This window comes from Cydia amplana, chromosome 17, assembly GCF_948474715.1.
Source record: "Cydia amplana chromosome 17, ilCydAmpl1.1, whole genome shotgun sequence".
Classification (NCBI taxonomy): Eukaryota; Metazoa; Arthropoda; class Insecta; order Lepidoptera; family Tortricidae; genus Cydia; species Cydia amplana.
The window spans coordinates 5,844,752-5,867,028 of record NC_086085.1 but is presented as its reverse complement, the minus strand read 5'-3'; the positions used below and the strand labels follow the sequence as shown (position 1 = coordinate 5,867,028).

The window sequence follows — 22,277 nt, the reverse complement described above, 5'->3', positions numbered from 1 at the left end:
CGTTAGGTTAGGTATTTAAAGAAACGATTTCACTTATTTTCACTTCATTGTCATTTTGAATTCGCTAGTAGGTAAATAAGACATTTTAGATGAATTATTGCGATTTGAATTTCTTAGCAGTGTAAAAATGTCTGCAAATGTTTGCATGTAACCAAGTCACTATAATAAAATAAGTGGGTAGGTAAAAACTTATCAACTAGAATAACAAATTAAAGACAAAGAAAAATGAAACAAGAGCTCTGTTCAAACCAATTACTCGTTCGCCGGGTACACATCAACCGACCATAAAAATAACATTCTAAAAATAGGAATTCGGTGTATTTTTAAGCTGCGTTTTCACGTAGTGCTCTGAGAATTTTGATCTTTGAACAAAATGATTTGAACAAATATTTGCTATTCCCATTTACTATTGGAACAAGTGTTTCCATTTAACGATCGAACGAAAGATTGCTAGCTCAGAACTGTTCAGAGCATTAAGTGAAAACGCGGCTTTAGGTACAAACTGTCTACGTACGTCGAGTTAGCCTTTAACTCATAATTTGGTTTTGTTGCTCTATCATCAGCAACATGCATTGAGCCTTTGAGCATTGCGGCTTTTTATGTGGCAAGTTATGTTCCTTCGTTCGACTTTTTTAGTTTTTTTTATTTATTTAGAAAATAGAAAAAATCAAACAAAGGGGCATATGTATAGATGTGGTTAACATCAACAAATCATAACACAACATCAACATCAAAAATTGAGAAGCGGTTGTCCACTTTCCTCTTAAGAAGGTGCGGTTGATGTGGACCCTAGTTTTTAGTCAAATGTCTCGTTTATTATTATACCGCAACTTGCGGTCCGCAAGCCTTCAAAGTAAGAACCGAGAACGTCTTTTGAATAACTTTTGAACTTAGCTATTAGCTTTTTACCAATTGACATATAAGCTAGGGTAATATATTAGGACTAACCTAACCTAACACACCAGTGGATGGAGTTGTACCGTTCTCGTTGCCGTTCTCAAGAACCCACGGGGAATGTTCTCACCCAAGAATGTTTTCCATAGTGAATGGAGAACGTTTTTTGAGAATGGCACAAATAACATGGTTTCGTTTTTATTGCCTTCCTTCCTGGGCCGATTCCACATGACGTGAATAAACACTTTAAACAGGAACAACAATAAAAACAACAATCCACGCTAAACGCAGTTATGTGATTCGTAAAAGCATTATTCACTGACAAGCGAAAACCCTTCGCTTTATCTCAACGTACTAGGCTGTTATTCCAATATCAGGGACAGTTCAACCAGTATATTGCGAGTTCGAGGTCCAGAGCAACTATCAGTCTTTAGGTATCACAAGATACTGGTTATATGAGGCGAGAATTTGATTGTCGATGGATAGAAAAGCATTGCAATAAAACACCTTTTATCTCCTGATATAGGTTTTTATGTTTACGGGTTTGCATTTGAATCTGGCTAATGGTTTTGTTTTACGATAGACATTTGAACAGGTTCGCTTTTGATTGTCAATTGACGGGTATGGTCGGCCATAAAACAAGAAAACCTGAGATTCATAAATGCATCTTTACTTTAACGTAAAAGGGCTTCATAAGAATTTAAAAAATCTGCCGTTGTCAAAAATCAAACTAATTCGCGGCTATCGTGACTGCTGCCTTATGCACTGTTATATTTGAGTATTTGCCTATTCGCCTAGAATAAAATAGATTCGCCTTTCCTTAACCACTTCGAAGACAATTTAAGTGCTGCCTTAAAGACACAACGGCCTGGCCTACAAAGCCTTGTTATTTGTACTTGTGATTGTCAAATTGTCTCTAACTAAATAAGATTAAATTGCTCGGTGACGACACAATTTGCTTGATGAAGTGCCTCGTGGAATAAAAATTACCTATAGGGGACAATATTGATTTAATGATTACTTTAACACAAATAATACAGCTCAAATTGTACAATTGATCTTAATTGTGACTTAACAAAGACTAAATAAAACTAAACAATTGTTATTTGTTTAACAAGGAGGCAAAAGTTGTTATTTAACTATTTGTACTAATATTGTTTTGTTTTGTTTTCTCTGTGCTAGAATTCTTTTATTGAATCTGAAACACCTACTGTCATGACATGAATTTATTAATTTCCGCAACCTAAAGGTTGTCTGGAAGATATCGCTTTTTAGCGTTAAGACCGACCGACCGCCTGTTATTTAACCTCTCCTTTTCTGTGTTATTTACACAGGGCCTTAATTCAAAATAAGCCGGTTTCCGCTGTGTTAAAATTATTTCTGTATTTAACCTATACAAATCACAATAATATAGATTAAGAACCTATACTACCTGTATATACATGTCGGAATCGTGGGCGTATCTTACTATCAGGAGCACATCAGGACCTTCAATCATGGATGGCGAGCCCTCGTCAATGAAATACGTTATTCAACTCACAGTCTTTACTGGATAAGACTGATTACAAATCATAGCACACGTTACACTTCTTATTCAAAGCAAACCAGTGGATTAGACCCAGGAACCGCCACAGACGTCATCTTCTCCCGTTCTTTCTCATCATGTTCTCATCTGAAGATTGATTGACAGCATAACTTCAACTGTTCTCGATTTCATTTGTATTGTACACCCTAGTTTGCTCTATTTGTCAAAGATTGCGTGATGAAACGCCTCTTGAAGGCAATTGATGGCACATTTTAGCCATTCTCCGACATACATAAACAAACGGCTATTCAAATGAATCACACTCTATACATAAACCTAAATTAATTCCAATAAAGTAAACATGAAATACTGCTATAATCTATCGTATTTGCTATTCGAGTTTACCAACGTTCAGAACGTGACTCAAACAGTTGAAACGGCGGCCATTTTCGTTCCAACGGACACGTTTCCCGCCAATGTTGCGGCGGGAAAGATTATGCGGATCGCAAATAACAGCCTTAACGGTGATCACTAATTAAACAGGTTCGTGATTTAAAAACAAACCGGCCAAGTGCGAGTCGGACTCGCGCACGGAGGGTTCCGCACCATCAACAAAAAATAGAGCAAAACAAGCAAAAAAACAAGCAAATAAACGGTCACCCATCCAAGTACTGACCCCGCCCGACGTTGCTTAACTTCGGTCAAAAATCACGTTTGTTGTATGGGAGCCCCACTTAAATCTTTATTTTATTCTATTTTTAGTATTTGTTGTTATAGCGGCAACAGAAATACATCATCTGTGAAAATTTCAACTGTCTAGCTATCACAGTTCGTGAGATACAGCCTAGTGACAGACGGACGGACGGATGGACGGACAGCGAAGTCTTAGTAACAGGGTCCCGTTTTTACCCTTTGGGTACGTAACCCTAACAAACGGTATTTTGAATATTTGAAACTAGTTTACATTATACATATACATTTATATTTAGTTACATTTTAGGTAACTTTTTTTATAATTTTATTTTATAATTAAATTAATAAATAATCATTTATTTCAGGCATTTACGACCCATATGTGTTAGTAACATACAAAAATAACAATTAATGTTAAGACTTACCACTAATCTAGCATGCAAAATAACAAAGAACTGCACATGGAGAAATTATGAATTCATTGACAAAGTCGCCATGCACAACTAACTTCTACAAAAACCGGATGAGCTCTATAATTTAAATTCAAAACAATTCATATTCACTATAAAATTATTATTTTCGACTAGAAGCAATGGTAAAATTAAAGGTCAAAACAATTTACGTACCTATGTATGTTTCGTAAGAGCACTGAATTTGATTTAGACTGTAAGTAAATAAAAATAAAAGCCCATAAGTACCTAATACTTTTAAGTACTGATGCAGCCAATTAGATCTCGTCAGTAATATTTTTTTTTCTTTATCTTTCATATTTTTCCTCTTGTTGGGTACAAAATTAGAATTAATGTTTTTTCTAATTTATTTCGTCGCTGTAAAGAACCGCATTGTGACGAATTTTGTTTATTTAAGATCAGGTTCCTAATTATTATATGTAATGTGTATGAATTTAAAATTTTAGTTTTATAGCGTGTGATAGAGACAGCACGCCCACCCGTGCGTTAGACAGAGATGACACGCCAACTGGGCGTCTTTCCTGGGCGCATACGCGGCCATGTTTTGTATCGCGTGATCGCTGAGGCCGCTGCGCTGCGCGCGAGTTAATTCGGTAGCCGACACCTTTGTGTTTTAACGTATGCGCGTATCCGACCCTACGACCGATCATAGTTTTGTTCAATTGTAATTTTGTAATAGTTTTAAAGTGTAGTGGACTGGAATCGTAATCCGTGTACTTTAAGTTCAATAAACTGCTTTTAACTTCAGTGCCGACTATTACAATACCCACGCCCGCTATAGTTTTCTTTTTTCGTGCTATTTTAACACAATGCTTATTCTTATAGTTTTAATAACCCCAGGGGTGCCGAAAACCCCGCCCGATATTATAATGGTACCTATTATTAAATAACTTAACTGGTTAGTCTAAAGCTTAGGCCCGGCACTCTAAGTATGCAGCAACTTCGATGTTCAGTTCAAGTTGTTGCATACTTACATATAGGGCTTGCAATTCGAATATTCGAATATTCGAATTTGTCGAATATTCGACCTGTTTTGATATTCGAATATTCGGCCGCTCAGGTTTCGAATATTCGAATATTTTTTATTACTATAAAAAAATCTATGTCATCGGCTGTAGTTACAGTTTCTGTGTGTTTTACGGGTATTTACAGTGAATGAGGAACGGTAGGTACCCAAATACGAAGGAAATAATATTTTTACTGTATTCTTCTCGATAGACTTCGTGAATACTGTGAAACCTAACTCAATTTAAAAGAAAACGAAATCGAAAAGTATGTTGTTTTTACGGTGCGTAAGTTTTAAGTTAAAGGGTCATTCTGTTTATTCAGTACAAGCGTACGTTAAGCGAATTTTTGAAGTCTAAATCTTGCCACTTATCGCAATTCTCAAATTTAATCATACCAAACCTGCCCAACTTGGTAATCTAACCATGCACCTTTAGCTGACGAATAATCCACCCAGTACTCAACTAACTTTTTCCCTTAAATATTCCAATATTATATAAGTAGCCGACCATTAGGAATAATAACTTGCCAAAACAAATAAAGTCAATAAAGATTCAAAATACAATGAAATTAAAGGCCTTTTTACAAGCCTCTGAGTGATTACAAGTTAATTTAAATCGGAAAATAATTACCTACTAAAAAAATATCTTACATCTAGGTATGTAAGATATTTTTTTAGTAGGTAAGTATTTGGATGGTTAAAGTTATATTATTTCACGACGACGCATTTATAATAAGTTTTATCTAAATATTATATACGTCTAATTTTGGCGTTTTACTTGTTTTTATAAATGTGGGCATCTTATAAATAGTAGGATGATAAAATCTAGTCAATTAAGTGGATTTCTGCCAAATATCCTTAGTTTTAGCAATATGTGAAAAAAGCTTTTGAATAAAACGATAATAAACCGATTTCTCGTTCCTTTTCTTATTTTTTATAATATTCGAATAATTATTCGAATATTCGAATACGTCGTCAGAAAAAGTCGAATATTCGAATATCTGAAAATTTCGAATATTTGCAAGCCCTACTTACATACCATATACATAAATGAATTTATATGGGTACTTACTACGCTTACGTTTGAGCGACCTTACTATAACCTTAGTATATGTATAACGCAATGACATATTTTGACACACTTTTTGATCATCTGGCATTGCTATAAAAAAATACATTTCTCGATTTCCGCATTCTACTCACCGAAATTATAAAATTAATAAGAAAAAAGTATCTTTCTGTGGCTTTAATTTTATGAGTTGAGGCATAAACTATGGGTTACTAATGGATTACCGATTTTATTTGCCAGATTTTCATATCCCAAACAATGTTTCCCAAAAATATAAAAGGCAACTAATAATTTCCCAACTAAACAAATCGCATATAAATATTTTCCAAGAGAACGATATCCAAAAACATATTTTGACATTTCCTTAGTTTGGCAACTTTTATTTTACCAAATTTTAATGACTCTAAATTATTAGTTGCCAAAGAATATAAAAACCATAACAAAACATGACAAATATAACAATTATAAAAAAAGTACTTAGCAAAGAATCCAAAAACCAAAATAAAACGTGACAAACTTGTATTTTGGCAATTACTTATTTCGACGATTATTATTTCACAATTTTTATTTATTTAATATAAATACTTTAAATAATTTCATTCATTCATTTCATTTATTAATGTCAAATATTACAGTACAAACTATGTCCGAATTTATCGAGTCTTGCTCCACATCTGCTCCGGCGCTACGGGCAAAGCAGAGGGGCTACCGCGAACCACGTACGACGTGTTGCATCTCTGTCGCACTTGTAATTTCGTAACGTAAGTGTGACAGGGAGGCAACACGTCGAACGTGGTTCGCGGTAGGCCTTCTGCCCCTTCGCCCTTGCGTAGCAAAGCGCAGGCACTAAGGCGGCCGAGGGCTGCTTGCCCTCCGCGCCTCCGATTTTTTACATACACTCTAGGGGTAGGACAGACAAGACCACGTGGATAGGGTGCTCCGATTCGGATTTTGGTTAGACTTTTAAGTCTAAGTGTATTCAAGTCTTGTGGACGTACACACTTTACCTAACCTAAACGTAACACATTTTTAGTAACATATTGTTTTGGATAGGTATACATAATTTGTCAAGTAATGGTTTTGCAATACATTTATTTGAAGAAACATTTTTTAAGTAAAGATATTTTTGGACAAAATAATTTTGTCCAGTGATTTATTTGACAAAAATAAATTTGAGCGAACATTTATAGTCCATGTAAAACATCTGGGGAAAAAACAGTTGGTTTTATAAAAGTTGCAAAGTAACAGTTTGGGAAATTATCATTTGTCGGATTTTAAGTTTGTCAAAAGTTTATATGGGAAAGATTGAGTTGACAAACGTGCAGTTGGCAAAATTTGGTTGGGAAATACCAATTGATATTTATTTACCAGTCGCTTTTCAGTATAAGATAATATCGCGAGGAAACCAAATTAATTATCTCCTAGTTTTAAAACAAGGATTAAATTTTTTTTAACTAGCAGATACGTCTGCGAGCAATATTCCAAATTTTATATTAAAGGAAAGGAAGTCCTGTCGGAAGCGTAACTTTTTCCATTTTTCCTTTAATATAAAATAAGGATTAGAAAACCTGCACATCGGTGATTGGGCATTATGATACTTTTTAACATCACTTTATTTTTTTGTATATTTTCATTTAACGTTAATAAATTTATTTTCTTTTTTGTAATTCCAATGAAGACTGGAAGGTCAGATGGCAGTGGCAGTCGCTTTTGAAAAAACCCTATTTTGTGCCAATAATACGGATTTAGGTTTCCAGTGAGTGATATTTGTCTCGAATGTGACGTACCTACAGTCAACAACAAAAGTAGCTAAGCAGGCCTTTACATTATCTAAAATAATCTAAACACAATAATTATTGGTAAGAGAGGATATAAATCATTTTGAACATCTCGCTTCCTTATTTACTTTTACTGTACCCACTTTATTATTAGTATAATATGTTTAATTATTTGTCACTATTCATTAAACGTATGATATGTAAAACAAATATTACATGTGAAATGTAACACCTTCTTTTTATAAATTTGATGTCCCCGACCTCTTTTTACAACAAAAAACCGAGCAATTAGGCATTTTTTCGGCTGCTGTGTTCACTCGCGCGTCTGGACTCGGTCTAGTTTAAAATCCGAGCGCAACTAGTTTTATTACCCGCGCTAGATCAGTTGATCTTGTACCTAGGCAGAGGGGAAATAGTGCGAATGCCGTCTCCCTTCCGTGTTGCTTTAAGATTTAACATAAGTGTACTCGTACCTACATTAAATGTTTCTGAGTACCCATATAGCTTTCCCCATACTGTTTCACGAACTAATGATGTTTGTTTTTACGTTGTAGGAGGTTGTAGGTGCGTAATGGTACATACATACAATAGTGGTAATCCATTTGCTAAAAATAGCACTAGCCTTAGGGTGCCACGGTGACGGTGACGTAGGTCAATTATGTTATGTCGCTTGTGATTACCACGTTGTTGGGTTAGGCCTCCAATCTGTGGCGTTAGTAACAAAAATACCGCGTTGCGGTAGCGTTGAGTAAGGGTTGATGTATTGCTGAGGAGATCGGATTATACAATACCTCCACAGTAAAGCAGCGTCTCTGTGTTTGGATTAACTATAATGGTGGTAATTTTGGCAAAACCTAATTTTTAAAATAGTTAACATTAAAACTTTATACGGTTGATTTTTTATCATAAAACTTGATTGAAAATACATGTGTCAATATAATATGCTCAATAATATTTTCTAATAAACCTCCTTATAAAAGGTTATACCTACTCTAAATTTAAACGTGTATTCATCCACCAAAAACCCAGGTCCAAAATAGTCTACCCTTTTAAAGTAACAACAAACGCCGTTTAGAATCATATCAAAATTCAGTACCAGCCTCACAATACGACCCGCCTCCATACAACAATTCACGTGTACAATACAAATAGAGAAATTTGAATGTGGTCAGAGCAGACGACCCTAACAATTACGAAGTATTTGTGACGCAAATGAGACCTTACCCAACTTAATAACGAGCAACAATTGCTTCGAATTACATTCGAATTCAGAAATTATCGCTCCTTTATACAGCTAAACTTTGAAACATCATAATCTCATTCAATTGGGAATTCATAAAATTAATTCAGGCAAGCAATTAAGTTCAATTCGATTTTTTAATTAATTTAAGCAGAAGTTAAAACGATCGGTTATTAATTGAGATGAAACGCGAAATGACAGGCATTTGATTATGATGGGGAAACTGGATGTACAATTAAGGTCATAAAGATGTAAAAACGATTTTCCTTTTGTGAAAATCTATCGTACGCCGAAAAGTTGCTACATTTTGTTTTCATGTTTCAATAGTATATTACTCGTAGTAGTATACACAACAATGCTGGTTAGTTTTTGCCATTTTAGACCAATGGACATAGCCAAGATGACAAGTATCGGAATGAAACGAGGGGAGGCTGAAATATTCGCGGCCTCTAGAAAAAAAAAGTTTTTTTTTTAAAGTTAAAGTTAAACTTTTTTCGGCACCTCTTTGGCAGTTTAAACATTGACGCTATTACTAATGATTATGTACGATTATTAATAATTAACGTTTACTTTAATACTCCCTTTCATTTTTTTTTCTAAGGTCGTGAAATTTTCAGTCGCCCCTCGTATGTGCTACGAAAAGTCACATGACTATTTCCATACATTATTTAATTTCGATTGGCGTTTCCTATTGATGATTGTCATGTTGGCTAGGCCCCCAGGTTCGCGACACGACGTGGCAAGACGCGACTTCCCCCTAACCTCTTCTTGCCACGTTGGCCGTCGGTAAACATTGTACCCTTGTACCTGAATGTTAACAGACACTGTGGGTGTATCGGCAACGACTTTTCCAGTTTTTTCCTTATCTTGCCTGCCAACAGATCTTCAAATATAGCTTACCCAAAAATAGCAAAAGTCGTCCTTAAAAATACTTAATGAAAAATATAATGTTACCAGTTCAGAATAACGTAATAATTACTAAAGAGTAGGGTTGTATTTAATCGCAGAAATAATCTATTACAGCATCAAAATGCTTTTCACCTAATCATGTGACATACATTTATAAATGTAGGAAGTGAATAAGGAATATCACTTATCACCGAGCATTTGCTTGCGTCACTCCATGACGTCAAGGTACTATATGAAAACAACAGCTAGCTAATACATTGTGACAGATTGTTTACGCATTTCCCATAGACCTTTAACACCCACTTTTGAGATAAGAATGGAATGAAAATTAGCATAAATGGTCTTGGAATAATAAAATGTCTTCGACCTTGTCTGTTAACCAACAACGACTACAAGTCTCAAAGGAGCTTAAGTCTATTAAGGGGCCCACTGATTAACAGTCCGCCGGACGGTATCGGCCTGTCAGTTAGAACAAAATTTTGACAGTTCCGAACAACTGACAGGCCGATACCGTCCGACGGACTGTTAATCAGTGGGCCCCTTTATCCTTTCGCCGGATACCATTTGCTCTATAACAGCGTTCCTCGCTTTGGTGTGTTAAAACATTGTATGTTTAGCCCTTGCTACACGGTCGCCGACAAGCCTTCTAACCGTCTGACCTTGGTCTGTCCTTGGTCAGTTTTGGTCAAATTTTGTTGGAAACAACTGTCTACACGGTCCGTCCAGACCAAGGCCACGCGGTCTGAGGGGCTTGTCGGCGACCGTGTAGCAAGGGCTTTTGACTTGGTAGCAAAGTTTGGTTAACCCTTGAAACTTTTGAACCACTCGCTATGATCAAGATAAAATTTTGGTATCTTTCGCTTACTCGGGTATCAATATTACCTATCTATATATCCAAACGTAATGTAGGTATAGGTAGATATGTTGTATTGTCATTATTCCAGCCAATGTGAAACTTTGCAATACAGAAAAGCACATGTTGGTCACGCTCGCAAAACATCAAGCAGCCTTTTGAAAGACCCATGTTTATATCACAAAATAGGGAACGTGACCGTCCCTACTGTTTAGATTTGCGGAAGGGTCGCAGTCATATTAGTTTCCATCTGGCCTGCCATGCGTGATCATATATACAATTGAACAATAAGAAGGTTTACTAAAGGTCTATTTCAGTAACGTATTCTCTAAAGGGATTTTCTATTTTGACTATTTATAAATTCAACCCTAAAATTCTAGAAGGACTAGTTTTCATTTGAAGCACTCAGGGATATGGATTCTCATGTCATATCATTCCATGGATTAGACTGTATTAATATAATACAGTGCCAGATATTAGGATTCATGCCATCAATTCGAAATAATATACCCGCCTACGAGTCCCATGGAACGATCCTTGGAACTTAATTCAAGGAGGATAATAGGGAAGTGGTATCTTGGAATCTTTATTCAAAATAACACTGGACTAAATTGACTATTAATAGTATAAAAAGAAAAAAAGAATCTGGAAATAAACAGTATAATGTTGGAATCACATAAAGGAAAGGCTTCTATACAGACCTTGCAACAAACCGTATGTGATTGATTTTAGACAATTGCCGGCCATTTGACAGTTCAAGAACTTGCATGCAACTTTCGTTACATTGCGGTATTTGGTCGATCGACTAATTCGTCACAATTCATTGAACGAGTAGGTACTCTGTAGTTAGCAATGTATCAAAGGTTGCATGCACTTGAACAGGTGCAACGAATTCGATCGATCAAATGCCGTTTCGTAACATAAATTGCATGCAATTATCGGTGAGGTTTGTAGAGGCCCTAATGAAACTTAATTTTGCTAGTTAAATAAACTTTTGCGGACTAGTATCTAATTACTCTTAAAGGACAAAAATATATTAAATACATAAGCATACCATTGTAATACTACAGCGTTCCCTTATAAATAGGTATACGTAAGGTCTTGTTAGTGATATATATTCACAATGTAATTAATGGCTCAATTAGTGGCACGTGATTAGGGATATTAAATAAAGTAGAAGCTAAAAAAAAGCACCCAAATATACCTATCGCATGATTGAATGAGTGACTTATTTTAGATCGTACCACGATCTGGTGTATTTATTTTTAGTAAACTTCTCATAATGTAACGAAAATTATAGATTAATCACAATAAGTCAGTGCTTTTAGCTTACTCTACGATAACGATACAGATACGCAGCCGTGTTTGCCTTTGCAAAAGCCAAAATAAAGTTGATACGATAAAGTTGAGTTTCTTACAGTAAATTACGCAGATCAAATAAATAGTGACAGCCGAAGTGGCCACATATATCGTCCTTATATCTGTGGTAAAAAAGGTGTGTTGCAATACTACTTAGGCTATCCTACCGGGTATGAGTACCTGTTAAATGGATGTTGTGTCTCAATCATAAGCTGACTTCGTTTTAAAAAGTATAAGAACCACTGAATGATTTAATTTCACGTATCCTACCGGCTGCGCCAATATTGAAAAATGGCTGAAGATATTTAAAGTATTTAACGCAGTTATAATTGTACTTTACATTAAATTATATAAATATTTATAACCTCGAAAATTCGAAAATATCCATAAATATGACACTACAATCCCATGTGACCAACATAATGTGTTGAATTGTGTTGAACATTTTGCCCGTTTCGCCGAATCTGAGACGAAACTTAATTTTACAGTCTAGTGATTCTACTTACGTATTGGAGTGGATCAAACGGCCCACGACTTTGTCGCTGGCAACAATGGCTGACAAACAAGTTGGTTACAGAAAGCCTAAGATCTTAGTGGGAGATTTTCTGATCTAGTGAGCTTGAATGACATCTATTGGGCCATTGTATTCGATAAAGTTTGCTGTATTTGTGAGTCAAGCGATCCGCACACGCTTAGATTCCGTTTCTTAAGGTGAAACTACGTATCATATTATGGACAGTTCGTAAAACAAAATAAAATTATTTTAGACATGTAACTTATCATCGTTGATGGCCCACTGAGAGATTTAAAAAGAAATGAAAATAATGTTTTAGTGTCCAATATATTTACCTCGAGTTTCATGAACAAAGAATTACTAATACCTTCGCTTCAATTTCAATTATTTATTCATAAAATTTACATTTAATCTGTCAGCTCCCACGGCCCATATATGAGCCAGAACGCTTATTGTGACGTCATATCGTGGGATTCGAGAGGTTAATACGTCATCATACAATTACAGATAGTTAACATAATTATATACTTACAATAAACCGATTATATATTTTTTCCGAAACTGGGGCGTTCAAATCTGGCTTATTGACATTTATAATTTATGTATACTACATTTTTAATTATTATTTACATGTTTATAAATTTACAGTATATATTTATACATTTACAATTTTTTGTATTTACCACATAACATTTAAATTGAATATTCTAATTACTTATTGCAAAAAAAACGTCACACATGATTTCTCATTTGATAAAGACGTCCAAATATGAGTATGTGTCGTAATCTTGATAAAATTAACTCTTAACTTACGTATTACTGTAGAGTATCGAGATTTATGTACCTGATATTAGAAGTTCTAATTTAGAACTTGCATGCGAGTCAACAAACAACATACCTAGGTATAAATATCATGTCACAAAGACAAGGCATATGCAATGCACTGTTTACTCGCGCTATCTCACTTCTTTCAAGTGTACTTCACGTTGAACTGAGTAGGATAGATAAACAACTTACACAATGGACAGGAGACAATGGTTGTCGCAACAAAGACGGGCATTGCGTCCTCTACTGGGCTTAAAGACGAGAATGTACAGCTTGAATGGGATCTGGGAATATTCAATAGGCGATTATATGTTATATGTAAATATTCATTCATTCTTTCATTCATACGTATGAATAAATAGCTTAGTGCCATAATAATAAGGTATTTTTATAAATCAAGATATTTTATTAGCGCTCGAATAGTATTGTTAAAAATAATGGAATTTTAAAATTTCTATATAAATAAATGACTTGCATGGTGACCTTTGTCTAAACGAGTGTAGGTCTTGGCTATGTGCACGCATGTGGCACCCGCCTGGCGGCTATACGCCGCAGTTTTTATTTGTCAACTGACTCATCAAGTGACTTAAAAATGTAGGGCCTAGACAGACTCACTAGACACTTCACTAGGTATTGTGCCATTATAATATTAAAATTAGGCACTATAGTTTAGTACTTGTTCAATGTACTAAATAGATAAAGCCAGTCTTTTACTTCCAAAAATTTAAAACCAATGTATCATTTTATCACCTATTGAAATTTACAGACAGTTGGCAACTTGCCTTTGATCTTTAAATATATCATCATATAATTGAAACCGAACGCTGTCGGCATTTATACCAAATAAAATTGTACATTTCCACTATTTCCAGCATTTGCGACGTATTTCGTTAAAATTTCAGTGGTATTTCTCCCCGTAAGATTTCCCGGCGGACGATCATCGCCCACAATTATCGCCGTGTCAGGCTGCGCGGCAACCATCCACTTAAAGCGGACCTAAAGCTTTATAGTTCGTTTTTTTTTAGCATTAGAAAGAAGGTAAGCGATCTTGACATGCCTTTTAATTGAAAAACGCTTTTTAAAAATCAGTAACTTGTACTTATGAAAGCAGAAGAATATAAATGATCGTATTAGATTCATAATTGTTACATATTTGCCGTGACTTATTTTTAAAACATGTTTTTCAATTAAAAGACACATCAAGATTGTTTACCTTTTTTCTAATGCTAAAAAAATGAGCTATAACTAATCTAATACACGTCACTTTGAGGTTTATATGATGGGACCGAATGTTTCTACAATTACATGTTGTTTTAATAATCAATTTTTAAATAAAATGGTTGTTGACTTCAATCACAGATCCATTGATTGTGTAAGATTACATATGTACAAGTTGTGGAAAGTATCCAAAAAGTTTCGGGAAAAATTCAAATGAAACAAAGGAAACTTTAGTTTGAAAATGGAAAATTTCATTCCCCATACAAAAATTAGAATCATTTCGATTTTGTTTCCATGTGGTAATTTTGCAAGTTTGGAAATTTCCACGGCAAATTATGTAAGATGTGTAAATTAAGTCTAAGACAAATTCGTGCCCCGAATTTTACAGATGGTATAGATGGTTCCGTGCATTATGCAACTCTGGTTGTCAAAAGTTTAATAATTCAGTGTCCATAAAACATACCTAATAATGGCGCAGTGCAGTGCCATCTAGCTTGGCTGTCAAATTATGGTCACGTTTTTCTTAGATTTTACTTCTCTACAATGTAAGAAAAACGTGCTCTATAAATAACTCTAGTTCAATCAACCGTTTATTCATTTCACGTGAAACAGACGGCGCTATATTGCAGTTTTCCCCCGTGGCTACAATACCGTATTTATGTATGTACGATGTTTAGGTGTACTGAGATCAACGCGTTGTACTTTCTAAAAGATATCTTTCTAGAAGAATGTTTGTTCTAGCTAGTTACCACTAACGGCTTCTAGCCACTACATGAAGTTGCATGGGACACATCTTTATTATGAAAAGTGATTTTAGATATAATATAACCATTTCAGTCATCTGAAGCCTAAATTTGACTGGGTTATAAGTTGCGGGCAAAAGCTAGTGTTAACTAGCTTTTGCCCGCAACTTCGCACGCGCAGGAGAGTTTTTTTTTAATTTTACCCCTTTAGGGGATGAATTTTGAAAAACCCTTTCTTAGTGGACCCCTAGACCTTATAAGGAACCTACTTGCCAATTTTGGACTTTCTAGTCCCAGCGGTTTGGGCTGCGCGTTGATTTAAGTCAGTCAGTCAGGTCTTTCACGTTTATATATAAAAAAATAACATTAAGAAGATTGGAGTCTTTTAGATATTTAAAGTCCTTTATATTATTTGTTTTAGAGTTAATATTATATCAGACTTTTCTTTAAATCATTACTAAATACATTTTGATAAAAAATTGACCTTTAAACCACCATTATATTAATAATGAAACGCTTCCCACTCAAATTAATCATCTACATCAAGTTGTTATTTCGTTATTAGAAGTTGAGATCGGTTGAGACGTCTTTATTAAATAGTTAAATACCCCACGCAGCCGATTTCAGTGGTTTTCTAGCACCTGGGGTGGTCCGCGAATATATAAACAGATCAACCGTGAGTATAACAAGAATGACATTTGACACAGGTATTAACATCCAAACAGTTGGTAGTAGGTTCATCCAAACAGGTGGTACCTACCTATCTCTGAAAGCTGAACAACTGATGTAGCTTGACAAATGTTAACTTTAGTTATTACTCATGCTTTATCAATGGTACGTTATAACTGTTTTTCTATCCTAGAACTAACAAGAAATTATTTCACTTATTTGTCGAATCAGGAGCCGGATTCTGAAATGACAATTTGTTAAGGTTTTGATCTTGTTTTGATATTCCTTCGTGATTGGTACTCTTTTCACGCACGGCTTTCATTTCATTTCGCTTGCACCGTGAGCGATCAAAACAAGATCAAAACCAACAAATTGTTAAATTAGAATCGTGCTCCAGAATAATTATAAACAAAAGATGATTTAGATGATGTTTATTGTTCCTTCTAGAAACTTAATGATTTTCAAATACGAGTTTTATTTCAATGTAGTGACGATTTGGATTATTTTGGATGAACAAACGATTTGAGTTGAGTCAAACATGTTTTTAATTTTTATTTGATATAGGTTTTTTTTTAAATAGTGTTTTGTTTCTGGAAACGCGGCGCTATCGGTACCTATACACTTTGTTTCCAGGTGTGTAATTGTTCTAGTCGGGATATGGTGTTTGTGTTTTGTGATTGTAAAGTGTAATATGTGTGTGTGTAGTGTGAAGTGATTTGAAAAGGAAGAGAATGAGAAACGAAGGAATGAATGTACTAAGTCCACCCCTAAAAGTTTTAAAGCTTTAAGATTTATATTTTAGCCTCCATTAGGCTGTCTCCTTTATCGCTTGCGGAGCAAGCGAGCACAAGTCTCACATATGCTGCAGTGACCCAATAACCCCGATGTAGTTAACTGGCACATAGCATGTTCATTTGTAAATGGACGGACCTACTTATGGCTCGTGATGGAGCTGTTGGATGCTGGATGAGGACTTTGTTAAGTGCCTTAGAAGGTACCTATAGCGAAATCGTGTACCTATTAGGAAGAGAGATCGTCTATAGCAAAACCTATAGACTGAAATAGATATCATATAAGAAAACAACCAAAAACGTCACTTTAGACACGGACAGATAATATCCATAACAAAACCAGATCAAAATCACAAACTGTCATTAACCTACAATCAGAATTCTATTTGCCGTTTAGTAGATGAACAAGATCATAAAATCATAGAGCTGCCCGCATTTGAAAGCCGTTTGGCATTTGTTTTTAATTTTGCCCTAATAGCTAACACAAAGCCGCAATTATCCATTCCATTCTCACCGGCAATAATATTATGCTACAGAAACAAAGCTCGTTGTAATCTCGCCCCTATCTCGTGACCCTTGTATTTGTATTAAAAAGGTTTTGCAATTTAAATAGGTACTTTCGTAATAAAGAGAAATCGCGTTTTGATTTAATTGCAGGCCCAGTTATTGTATTTTCATATTGTTTGTATTAATATTGTTCATATTATGTGGCATCTAAGTCGTAGCGATATAATATAGTATTTTTTTATTTGTTATTTCGGCTTATAAACCTACAAATATGACAGCAAAGTTCACTTTATAATGATGAGATAGGTCCTTTCATTGTAGGATTTTTATTTTGTTTTAACAAGTTTAGATAAAAACAAAAAATTGATGTGTAATCCTAAATATTTATTTGAATTTATGTAAATATGGAACGTCCAAATTTAAGTCCTACGCATTAGGTACTCGTAAATCATAATCATAAAAAAGTAAGATACATTTCTCGTTTTGGTTTAATATTTAAGAACTGGATTCCCAAAGGGCATTAGTCGCTGGACTGGATGTCTGTAAAATATTGTATATAATCTTATTATATTCTGTCAGAAAGTAGCGAGAAATACATTTTTTATGTGGTAATAAAATAAAAATGCATTACCTATTTATTGAATTTGTCCTTAAAATAACCTGCAATGGACCCTGGAGTACGCCCAATGTCATACGAACCATTAGTGTAGCCCAGCCATTCTCAAAGTGTGTTCCGCGGAACCCTAGGGTTCCGCGACACCCCTGCAGGGGTTCCGCAAGAGTTTAGAATAATTTAGAATAATAAAATAAGCATAATTATTATGCTTATTAATAAAAAAATACACTTCTAAAAACTATTGTTTTATTGTAGGGTTCCATCAAGTATTTCGCTTTCCAAAAGGGTTCCGTCAAAAAAAAGATTGAGAACCGCTGGTGTAGCCACTAGCCGCAACAGTCTTAACAAGTTACAAAAAGACTAATTATGAACCTAAATACCCAACCGAAGCTTGCGAACATTTAAGAATTCTAGTTCGAAGTTCTTATATCTCTGTAAATGCCTAGACTGCTTACCTAATCCATCATGCTCATAGGATAGCAGAGGGCCGAACGCGAAAAACCCAAACCGAAATTTTGATATATGCCTCTCCATCGCTCTTCCAAAATTGTACGATAGAGAGGCAGATAACGAAATTTCGATTTTAGTTTTTCGCGGTAGATCCTCACTACAGTCAGCAGCAGAAGTTGCTAAGCGGGCGAGGTGTTCAAAATGACCTTGACACGCTCTTATTCTCTAACAATAAAGTCGCGTCAAGATCATTTTGAACACCTGGCCCGCTTAGCAACTTCTGCTGCTGACTGTACCACGCTCAGTACCTACCCTTGTCGTCGCTTGATGTAATTTTTTTGTGAGCGATGTATTGCACGTTTATTTTAAGATAGACTATGTAATTAGGTACGTAGGTACTGTTTATCCCTTTGTTAGGAAAATATAACTTGAAAATATGACAAATATATTTACGAAATAAGTACCTATTTAGTTATTAATACCAGTTAAAAAAAATAAGTTAATGCAAGTGAACAATGCACAATTGCACACAGACAACTACATATGCCTGCAACGAGAAGTCTTAATCCGATTTTCGGATAATTCTATTCAATTAGAGCGCATTTTTGGAATGTTACTCGATTTAATTTTAACTGTTCGGATTTACCCGAATATACCTAACCTACATAATGTATTACTGGCCGAGCCGAGGCCAATATTAACAAAATCTATCCACTACTATAAATCATAATTTATACCTTTAAAACGAGCAATATTTTATATATTTCGGGCATCTCGGTAACGGCTCTAACGATTTAATAACCGAAAAGCGAAAAATACGATCTAACTAGGTCCTATCTCTGGGAAAATGCGCAGTTTTGAGCTTTTATATGTTTTCCGAGCAAAGCTCGGTCTCTCAGATATTAAATCATAATCTATCCAATCTCCAAGCAGTTGCAACTTGCAACGTCCACCGTGACGATCATAATCCTGTCCGTTCTGAGCATACCAATTATATTTATGAAAGAATAATTTCGCATGGTCAGCGCTACTAATTGTTAACAAGTAATAAACGCGTTGTTTGCCCACTGGGAGTTTTTAAATTAGTTGATATCCATAAATAACCACCGGGCGTGGTCAGTTGACCACATATTAAAACAATCTATTTCGATCGAAAACATATAAAAACTCAATAATGTGCGTTTTCCCAGAGATAAGACCTAGCTAGATCGATTTTTCCCCCATACAGCAAATTTAAGGCAACCAACGTGTTAAAGAAGGACCATCGGAGTATGGACCTTAAGTATGATGCACTGCCGGCCCGAGCCCTTGATCAGGGTAGAGCGAAATCGGGTTTTGGCGCCCTTCGTTGAAGTTCTCAAGCGTATTTCCCCCCCCCCCCCCTCCCCTCGCCACACTCGCGTCTTTTAAAACTTTTTTTTTCTCATTTGCCATTTTGGCGCCCCCCTTGCCATCAGATCCGGCCCTGGTATGATGTATCATATTGTTACCGCCAATCCACCTTATAAGAAGTATAATTATGGCACTTGGCACTGGTGGTCCCAGGGGCAAAAGTCTTTTTCACACTTCCAATTCAGAAAAGAGCTTTTTCTTCCCTGCTAGGAGGGATCAACACTAAGATTTTTTTATTTTCCTCATAGTTGATGTGAAAAGCAGTATGTGTCACACGGTATCAAAATTATTTCATCTTGGGCGTTAACACTTGAATCCCTCATTGCGCTCAATGTACGCCCTTGACGGAAATATATCATTTTGATCCCTTGTAACACAAACTATTATTTTAGGTGAGCCCGTCCCGGAAGTCGGAGCCGACTGCACTCGACCGATGTATAATTTGGATTTAAATATGGGAACCACTATACAGATAGTTTCCATACACATATGCATATACAATATATAGGCTTTCAAATTCCTTTGATAATTGAATGAATTGGGATGGCTACCGGGCTCAATTAGCTTAGTTTTACGTAGTTTTACGTAGTTTTACTTACTTATATATTACATCTGTGCCAAGTGAATTCATCCGATACCAAAATTTGCACCTCCCATACATTGGGTGACACTACTTCCCGTAGTAACGAGGTGGATATCGTATACAAATTTAAATGAGGATACATTGACCTACCCGCATGGTGTATTGTAGATAAGGATCTAGAGGTGATCATACGAAAAAGTGTCATTTTACATTCTACTGTCATTTGATCCCATTTACATAACCCAAGTTCAATCTCGTTAAATGACATTGTTCTGCACGGTCACGGTTTTTAAGAGGAAACCCCTTTCCTCTTAAAAACGTCACGTGACTGCTTCTCCATACTAGTTATTATCGTAGTCTCCAATTTGTAAATTCGTATAAACCACAACTATGTCCCTTTATATCGTCAGGTGACAAGCAAAAGTCACTAAGTACCACCACAAATTCATAGCCACAGTAAACCATATTAGTACGAAAAGAAGGTTGGTTATTGTTTAAATATTTTATAGTAATTAGTGACTTTTGCTTGTCACCTGACGATATGCTCCTATATAGCAGTGGCAGAGTTAAATATTATTTTTCAATTTTTGTTTTTCCTAAAATTAATAAAAAAGTCAAACGAAGAGGCGTCTAAGCAGCTATGTTATATTTACAACAAATTGAGTAAAAATATTTTCCATAATGTCAATATGCAGGGAGGAAAATGGGGACTATATTTGTATAGAGCAGTCGACCACTCCACTATCCTTTTGCCAATTTAAATAAGGACTTTATAATCACGGGATATAGATAAGTTACAATTACATACTTACCAAAAACGAGATATAAAATGTATTGACCTACCTACTTTAAAACTACCCGTATTCCTTAAAATGTTACTTACTTCACAAACCAAGTCTGACATATGGTCAACTTATATTTTAATCTACCATTAACAACGGATTTAGCGTAAGTAGTTGGTTGTAACCCTGCCTACAAAATAAAACTGCACAAAGTAAACAGTGTTAATTATAAATGTAACTAATTGCTAAAATTTAATCCTACAATCGAACAAATGTGTTGATGAACGTCAAACTTCACCATGTTTAAGCATTGCGAACATTTTGCAAAGTGTTAAAGGAATTCAAGTTATAACAGAAAGGAATAAAAATCAAATTAGTATACCTACTTACCAAGAGTTGACGCTTATTAGGAGGACAATTTTGATTTACCTGCATTTACAAACATTCGACCGAGCGCTGCAACACCATGTGCTGGATAGTATGTTCCTGCTCGTAGTAAATATATAACACGTAGCTATCCCATTCAATTTAACCTTATCCAGCCTAATTCGCAGCCTTCGGCCGTCGGCAGCCGAAATCCGAGCTGAGCACGAAACCCTACTCGCCTGTATTAACAAAATATGAGTGTGTGCTTATGTTTACGTATAATCACGTGGTCACTTACTGGGCCGAGGCTGTCGAAGCCGTGGCGCGCCGCGACTTGGCTCGCCTCCTCGTGCCCCACCGACCGCTTGAAGCGCACCAGGAACGAGTTGGTAAAGACCTCGGAGGATGAAGCCGCGGCTATAAGGACCGTCACAGCCACGCAATGCAACCACATGATAACGCTGTGGCCGGCAGCGGCTGACTGAGGACTGTCTTCCACTGACGTCACCACTATCGACCTGCGATCCGCGCACGCGCGCCGCACATCCTCCATTCAGCCAATCTCGCCTCTAATACTCGCCTCGGATTATGAGAACGTCCCTACATCACCATTGTTTTGAATAATACAACCTAGAAGCCGTTAATACTGAGTGACCTTGGGCAGGGTTACGGGGTCGTCACTCACGGCGCAGCTTGTGTTAAGTGCCAAGCAATAGATTTGCCATGGAAACAGCGCCGGAATTCGGTTAAAAGTTTGCCTTTGAACTAACGTTTATCGTGGCGAGGCGCGTTACGTGTCAACCGATTGAATATTAATATAGAGCCACGATGCATGAGTGATATGACGTTGTCTCTCTCATACAATAAGTAAGCAGTGGATATAGAAGCAGAAAAGAGATACACTTGCATTTCATCGTTGCATGCGTCATTGGGGCCTTACAGAATACATGCAACGATGAAAAACATGTAGTATGTATCCTTTCCGCTTTTATACCCGTGATGTGCAATGGTACATCACAAAACGT

The 22,277-nt window shown here is 35.8% G+C and overlaps 1 protein-coding gene across 1 annotated transcript in view; it reads right to left on the bottom strand.

Moving 5' to 3' along the window:
- The window catches only part of LOC134655698 (neuroendocrine convertase 2), a 110,933-nt gene extending 89,056 nt beyond the window's left edge, over window positions 1-21,877 (bottom strand). Inside the window, exon 1 of the mRNA XM_063511155.1 lies at window positions 21,551-21,877. Within this exon, the coding sequence (XP_063367225.1) occupies window positions 21,551-21,805 (255 nt within the window). The 5' untranslated portion in view covers window positions 21,806-21,877. The remainder of the gene's footprint in view (window positions 1-21,550) is intronic.
- Window positions 21,878-22,277: the final 400 nt, after the last annotated feature.